The sequence below is a fragment of the Coffea eugenioides genome, chromosome 6 (genome assembly GCF_003713205.1).
Source record: "Coffea eugenioides isolate CCC68of chromosome 6, Ceug_1.0, whole genome shotgun sequence".
Taxonomy (NCBI): domain Eukaryota; kingdom Viridiplantae; phylum Streptophyta; class Magnoliopsida; order Gentianales; family Rubiaceae; genus Coffea; species Coffea eugenioides.
In genome coordinates, this window is record NC_040040.1 from 25,385,058 (window position 1) to 25,393,458 (window position 8,401).

The 8,401-nt window shown below is 33.3% G+C and overlaps 1 protein-coding gene and 1 long non-coding RNA gene across 2 annotated transcripts; both read right to left on the bottom strand.

The window, feature by feature from the left end:
• Nucleotides 1-457: 457 nt before the first annotated feature.
• On the bottom strand, nucleotides 458-3,355 carry LOC113773945 (disease resistance protein At4g27190-like). Its single transcript, XM_027318536.1, has one exon. The coding sequence runs from the start codon at nucleotides 3,353-3,355 to the stop codon at nucleotides 458-460; it is 2,898 nt and encodes a 965-aa protein (XP_027174337.1).
• Nucleotides 3,356-5,235: 1,880 nt separating this feature from the next.
• Nucleotides 5,236-7,915, bottom strand: LOC113773181. Its single transcript, XR_003468763.1, has 3 exons — nucleotides 7,824-7,915; nucleotides 7,636-7,691; nucleotides 5,236-5,321 (listed from the first exon to the last, which is right to left on the bottom strand). It is a non-coding gene; the product is annotated as an uncharacterized LOC113773181 (long non-coding RNA).
• Nucleotides 7,916-8,401: the final 486 nt, after the last annotated feature.

Below are 8,401 nucleotides of genomic sequence, written 5' to 3' on the forward strand. Positions count from 1 at the left end.
GACATCACCGGGATTAGTAATATGTAGTACTTCCAGGCGGGGGAGTGAAACCTGAAAAATTTGGCAAACTTAGCCCCGTAATGTTGATTGCGAAATGCAACATGCAGTTACAGTAGTGTTCGGATCCATCCAGCTGCTAGCAATCTATTTGTTATGCTTGATGACGTGATAGACATGCTAACACGTCACTCGAGATTCTTATTACCCTATTTTTATTCATCATCATTGGACTTTTAATTATTAGCACAAAGAGATTCTACACCAAACAGCCTTTTTTCTTTTCATTTCTTTTCTTTTCTTTTTTTTTTTTGCAAACTCATTGAAGGCCTAGAATATATAACTGATGAAACATTAATTTTGAAAATATAATTAACATATTGTGAAAGAAAGGGCTTGAGTGTGTTTTCGGTGTTCACCTAAATTCAACTGTATTAAGTATGTCATATAATTACACAAATTAAAAGAGAGAGAGAAGAGAGACCTGGTCAAAAAAAGCCACATCTTGATCATCTTCAGAGCCAAAACCAATAAAGTTTGTCCTGCGCAAGGTTAACGTGTTGAGTTGGGGTAGTTCAAACACTTCCTCCGTCAGGCTTTCCTCCCTCAAAACAATTCTCTCCAAATTTTCACAATTAACTACATCTATGTTTTGGAGTTTCACTAGACATTTCGGTGTTGATTGTGAGAAGAGAGTAGTAATTTGATCACAACTGCTTACAACAATAGATCTGAGGTTGCAAAGCGATGGAGGTTCGACTGATCCCTTCCACAAGTACTCTAAAGCACTTACACAATAAAGTTTCACCTCTTGAAGTTGATTGAAGCACCCAGGTGGAAGAAATCCCTTACATATTTCTTTCAACTCCAAAACTTGTAACTCCATGGACACCAAATTTTCAAAAACATGTCGAGCAACAAGGTTGTCAGTAGAATCAACAAGGCATTCATAGTGTCCCCAATGTAGATCAAGCTTTTTCAAATTGATAAATCCATTTTCACCCAAGTCAGGTACAAGATTCCTCAAGCATGATTGTATAGGAAGATCCAAAGTGAGATTCTCAGTTCTCTTAACAATGCTAGTAACATTAGGATCAAACACTTGTTTCAACCCTACATCATCACAATCTGACAAATAAAGCCCGAAACTTTTCCGAAATTGATAGTTTTTGTTGAGATATTCTATTGCTTCTTCGTAATTAGCTACTGCAATGTGAAATCTTGACAACTTCTGAGTATCAAATTCTTGCAAAGATAGAAGTAAGAGGTTAAGGTCATATAAAATAATTTGGAGACATGCAAGGTTAGAGATTGATGAGATCTCTTTAAGGCATCCTATTTCCTCTTCTTTATCTCTCCCTAGCCGCAAATGATCACCGGATCCCAAATACAATTCTTCTAGTTTCTTCAAGCTTGACAATATACCACTAGGCAAGGGATGGAGGCTACTTTCAACCCTCAAATCCAACAACTTTAAATTACTCAGCTGACCGATTTCAGCTGGAAACCGATCATCCAGAATTTTGGATTGAAAGAGGCTTAAAGTTTCCAACTGCATCATGTGTCCAAGCATTGACGACATTCCAGTGCCCAACACACAATAATCCAGACACAGTGTTCGAAGGCTCCTTAGCATTTGGCCAGGCCATGATAGTGGAAATTCAATTTGCGAGCGGTGTAATTCTATGACCCTGAGAGCTTCCATTCTTACAAAAGAATCTTTTGATAGGTTCAATTTCCGAAATCGGAATACCAAGCGCAACAGCCTAAGCCTTGGATATTCCTTGCAAAATGGAAGTAGATCATGATTGGAATCTTGCGATATTAGTGAAATTGCCGTGTAAGAATTCTTTTCTCCCACTCCAGAATTGCTCACTAAAAACTCATGCTCGTTTTTTGATGCAATTGACAAGCACACATCTCGCACGACATCGTGCAGTTTTACCGAGTCTTCTTCTTCAGCATCATTTAGCAACAAATAGGTGTTTTTTAACTCATCAACTAGCAAGTCTACTTTGTCTCTTGCATCTCTCAAATTCTCTATATCCTGGAACAATTGTAGCCCTTTTACATTCCTAACCAAGCATTCAATCGGAATACTAGAATCCTCTGGAAACAAACTACAAAGCAAAAGTAGGTGCTTAGCTTCAGCGGTTCCCAAATGATTATAGCTCCACTCAATTCTTAAAAATACCAGATCTTGAACACCTCTTAGGTTTCCCATTCTGTCCTTTCTTAGTTGCCGAAGGGCACGATCCCAGGATTCTGGAGTATGATTGCTCTTTAATGCCTTGGCAACAACAACGATTGCAAGAGGTAGACCTTTGCATTCCTCTGCAACCTGCTTTGCAACACCACTCAAAGCAGAATCATCAGAAATTTCTGCAACCTCTTTAAAAAGATGCCATGCTTCTTCTTTAGGCAAGACATTCACCTCAAAAATTTCAGCTCCCATGTCCCGACAAGCATCTGAGGATCGAGATGTCAATATAACTTTTAAGCTCTTGCATTCACCTTTGACGGGAATTCCTAGACTCTTAAGATCAACTTCTTTCCAAATGTCATCCAATATAACAAGAATTCTCTTGTCATGACCAGTTAGTCTCGTATACAATCTTTCAGCTCTGACACGATCAGTTTGCTCTGTTATCTTCAGCCTTAACTGCTCAGCAAGTTGATCTTGGACATTTCTCATGTCTGGACTTTGAGACACAGTTGCCATGGTGACTTCATCAAATAATTTCTCGAACTTAACCTGGTCAGCAATTTGTTTGACTAGAGTAGTCTTGCCTACACCGCCCATACCACAAATCGCCATTAGGCTAGTTTTCTCCTGCTTTAAAGCTTCCATCACTTCCTTCTTTGTTGACATCCTAGAAACTAAGCCTTCCTCTAAGGATGGGGTTGATTCACTAAAACCCATTTTGCCTAATGGAGCAATGCTTCCAACTTTATCAAAATTCCCCTCTCCTAAAAGCTTTTCAAGAGCACTCTTTCTTTTCGCCGCACGTCGGCCTAGCAAATAGCATGACTTCAAATTCGGAAGCCTGACAATATTCAAGCAATTCACCTTAGCAGTCTCCATAGCCTCAGAAATAGTGTGTGCATCTTTCTTGACATCCTCAACTCGTTTCAGCCAATCGACAACAGTTGGTTTAATTTCTTCAGCATTGTCTTTTGCTTGACGTACCAATTGTTGCACCTCAACTTCCTTTAGCTCAAGTATTTTGATGTCATCGCTCAGAGTTTGAACGTTGCTTTTGTAGAAAATTAAGTACTGAAATTGGCGCAAAATTGGATCGACACACTTCTCTACAATTTTTCCCACAATTGAAAGGGCAATATCTTGGATGGCCATTATAGCAAAATTCTGTTCAAATTTCTATTATTGTGTTATTTGAAAGATATAGAGAAAGGAATCTAATAAATTGCATGAAAAATATGAAAAAGATTCATGGATACATAAATAAGGTAATAATAATTTCGTAACAGTAGAGGTACAAAGAAGGAAAAAAATGTTAGGCATTGAAGTGAATTTAATGAATTGTTTACATAGCTTATAAACTGTTCTCACCAACAAATATATTCGCATATATTGGTTTAGATTTTTTTTTTTTAGAACTATTTTGGAAAATACAAGAGGTACAGTTTCGTGCAGAAATATATTACATTTTCACTTGTTTGACAAAAAATATAAGTTTTCATATGTCCAACAATTGATGAAATATCGTCAATATACAATCTTGGGGACAAAACATTCCGCTTTAACCAAGTATGCTAGTCTCTATAAAGTATGTCAATGTTTATGAAAGAAAACTCAAAAGACATATACATTGCTTTAGCAGGATTATTAAATTCAAATAGACGAAAAGTCTCAAAACCTTTGTATATTTTCTCTACATGTTTAAATTTGAAATAACTTGCAATCATTTCAAGTCCGATGAGTAATCATTATTAATTCATGATAATTTTGATGTTAATAAAAATTATGCTGAACATGAAACAATTCAGAAATTTTGGAATCTGAAGATAAGAAAATCCTTGACTTGACATAAGGCAATGACCGAAAACGTCAAATCGGAAAACTACTACTAGTAGAACCATTACAACTGTAGAATTTAGAAATCCCAAAGGGAGATTAGACATGGAAGTCTAATTGACTTCTTTGTTTGAAGGGAAAAAAAATGAACAATGACTTCTTTTAATCAAAATTTAATCAAATTAAAACGTGTACATTGTAGAAACCACCAATCAATTCTAGCGACGTTTCGTAAAACAATGAATAAGTTCTTCATCAATGTATATCACAAATCAAAAGACTACTCAAGAAACTTTACTTTTATTTGTATTAGTGAGAAAAGCACATCCTATGGGTGTACAAATTACGATAAAAATTAGTTGTTTTTGTTAAAACCAATAGAAGTTATTTGAATTTTTTGTTGACAAATAAAAAAAGAAGTTTTGATTTTTTATAGGCAAACAAACCAAAAAAATAGAAGTTACTAGAAGTGGAAGTTATTAAAACTTACTAAACTTAAAGTAGTTATCTTTAGTAAATCTTTACTTTTGTAAGGGTAAAATTGAAAATCTAAGAGATGACATGAAATTTAATACCAAATCCCCTCCTTATGCTTTAAATATAGAAAATTTGAAGATAGCACAAATGTTAATCACACTAAAGTTGATTGAAAGTGAGTATACTTAAGTGTGTCTATTAGATCAGAGGAAAAAAGTGTAAGTGAGCGATCTCAACTTCGAACGCTTCACTTAAGTAAACAAAAAAATTTTTTTTAAAAGGTATTTATATTAGATAAAAACCTATTCGGGTCCTAATCATTTGAGCAAGTCAAACCAAATTCAATTGTCATGCGAGTATAGCACTAATTCGTCCATATCAATAAAAAGTATACATAATACATATTGAAAATTAAAATCACCATCTATCTTCCCAAAAGAAAAATAAAAGTAAAGATATACGAGATTAAGCTAAAAGAAACAGAACAATAGAGTTTGCAAGCCTATGACGTTTGTGTACCTTAACATCCAGACAACTCTACTTGCCTCTTCTTTTTGTACCAATCATAGAATTGAATGCCTCAAAAAGATTATCTCTGCTTCCTGTGAAATACATACTCAGAGATAATTAATATCTCAAGTCTTGGGAAACTAAAGTATTGTGAAGTGAGACACAAAATTAAAAGTTGAAATTAAAAGAATTAGGATATGTGTACCTTTAAATCCACAAGGATGGCTTCACTCTCTACTATTTCAACTTTCTTAAGATTTGGTGCATCCAACTTTCTGGAACACAATTGCTTCAACTTCTTGGAACACATTATTTTCGAATGAGTTAGATAGGAAAATTTGAATGCACAATTCTCGCGGTGACTATCATCAAATTTAGAAGATTTTGGAGGCATATGATCCTTGTACTTACGTAAAGTATTGTTATATATAGGCATAGGTATTTGGTACATTATATAGTTTTTTAAAATAATTATGAGATAATAGTGATTTTTGTAGTAAGTCCTTTTGTCTTTTTAAAAGCTTCAACCCCATGTAAACTCCAGAAATTGCAAGTGCAATTTCTCCAAATTTCCTTTATTTATTCACCCTCAATTGTCCAAGTTTTTGTTCACAAACAAAACTTAAATCCTAAACTACGCAAAGCCAAAATCAGCTCCTCATATACCTAATAATTCCTTCCAATATATTATTAGCATACAAAAATATGTAGTAGTAGATTGCATGCAAAAATTAAACGTGAAAAACGAAAGGCAAAATATGAAGTACAGAATTAGCACAGTAGCTAAAAAAACATATTTTTAATGAAAAAACACTAAAATCTTACTTGAAGATATTATTCATGCCGTGACAAACCAAGCACAATAAGCATACCAATTGAAGAATAACAAAGTAGACATCACGAATCGAATGGAATGTAAAGACCAGTGTTTTGAAACTCCGGCCTTTAATTGAACCGGCTATGTATTCAGGTCACAGTTTAACCCCGATTCACTGATTTTTTTTAAAATAAATTACATAAATATATGTGCATAGAATAAGATATCCAATAGACTAATTTAAGACTTTATTTGATAAAAATTTTAATATTTTCAAAGAACTTGAACTTAAACATCTTTGGGTATCCAACATTGTGAGTTTAAACTTTAAACCATATCTTTTAGAATTTATTTTTTTAAAATAAATTACATAAATATATGTGCATAGAATAAGATATCCAATAGACTAATTTAAGACTTTATTTGATAAAAATTTTAATATTTTCAAAGAACTTGAACTTAAACATCTTTGGGTATCCAACATTGTGAGTTTAAACTTTAAACCATATCTTTTAGAATTAAAGATTGCAGTTTTGTTTTAAAAATAAAATTTGAAGCCTGGTGGAAGTTGGGAAACTAGAAAATAGAGATGAAAACTTGATAAAAAGACAAAAACCGAGAAGAAAGTGAGTGGGTATGACAATTAGTGATTAGTCTTTATGGTTAAGGAGAACTTATTCTTTTTTATTTTTATTTTTTTCAATTTCATAGCCAGAAACAAAAAACCTGGTTCAATGGTTCATTCTAATATGAATGGTTCGCACAGTTCTTACCAGTTCTTAAATCCAATCAATTCAAAGTATGAACCAAATCAAAATCATGGCTGATTCGCAGTCCGATTGATTAAACCAACCAGTTCAACCCCAGTTTCAAAACAATGGTAAAGCATAGATTTTTTGGACACTTAATATAGAAGTTACAATCAATAATGCAGAGAATGATGAAAAGCAGATCAATGACATTGAAGGGAGAGTCGAAGGAAGAAGGAGATACAAGGGAGTGAAGTCAAGAAATCACTATAAAAAGGGCCCACTATATTTGAGGATAAAATTCGTTTATAGGAATTTAGAAATTTAGTGGCCTTCTTAATTATTTACCAAATTTAAAAGAAATCATCTCAAGGGCTTAACATGTATTGTTAATAGCTATCAGCACTTTGTTTTTTTTTTTCCTACACATAGGGTCAAAAAATGAATTTACTAAAATGTCTATGTACCAAGTAGTTCATTGTTCCATAAAAGATTAAAATAACTCTTTCAAATTATTAAAAAGTCCGAAAGCAAGCACTTGAAAGTTGACCTCGTGTGAATACTAACATATGAATTATATATATGTTTCCCCCTATTCATATTCTTATCCAAGGAGCTTGTCATGGCTAGTTGATCAATTAGATTCATAACAATGCATGTACTTGTTGGTTATTATTATATTATAGGTCGGTATACATATGCTTGTGAGTTATTATTATTATTATTATTTACTTTACTCATATTCTTATCTGGATCTTCTCATAGCTCATCAATTAGATATGCGTTATAACAACTCATGTACTTGTTGGTTATTATTGTTTTATGGATCAATGTGGGTATTTTTATTTTTTATTATAATCGGCATCATTGGTTTGGAGTAGAACAATATTTGTTTAATTTTGTTATGTAAGCGGTGGGTGTAGTTAAGTAAACTATCATTAGTTATAAACATAGTACTTTTTTGGTTATAATGTTATGTCTTACCACCATCATAACAAAACTTATTACCTTTACAGCTAAAATTAATACTTAGTTGGAAAACTTACCATTTAATCCTGGTGGTAGAAGAAGGCCATAGCCGTGTTTTCTTGTTCTCGTACTTCTACTTAAACAATGCATGGACATTATGACAAATTATGCAGAATTATGATTATGATTTGTGGTTATACAACCACAAAAAAAAACATACTTAGGTGTTGAACCGAAAGAGAGATTAAAAAATATAAGTACATACCTCTTTTTGTTGGATTGATTGAAAACCAGGATGATGATCTCAACAGAGAATTGCTAAGAGATATAAGTGAAGTCGTGAATAGGTAAAATGAGGAACAAAGAATTCATGAGTGGGAAAGTTGAGAAACTACAATCAACATCAAGGCAAATTTATAGGGAATGGATTTGATACCTTGCTAATGCAGCTGGAAATGGAAATCCCATTTTTGATGAGTAGTTATTACACTATACCATACCCCTTAGAATGATAACCATCACTTTTATTCTTTCCCCGTCACTTTTACTGTTCTAAAGGAAATAAAGTTACACACTTGGACGAGTAATATTATGCGGACAAGTCAAGAATCAAAGCCTGAAAAAGCAAAATTCAAAACAATTATGGTATAATAAAGAGTGCTTCTGGAAATTCGTTAGCCCATCGATGACTCGATCTCATTTCACGAAAGAATATTGAAGATGCAAAAGGTGAACTTCGCTTTAACATGTGAAAAACAAGATCTAACTTGTTATGTTCATTGTTCAATATATTTATGTCTAATATGTACACACATACACGGGAGGAGCCAAAGCTTGGAATTT

Coding starts and splice junctions, on each gene's coding strand:
- LOC113773945 (XM_027318536.1), bottom strand. CDS start 3,355: ATGGCCATCCAAGATATTGCCCTTTCAATTGTGGGAAAAATTGTAGAG.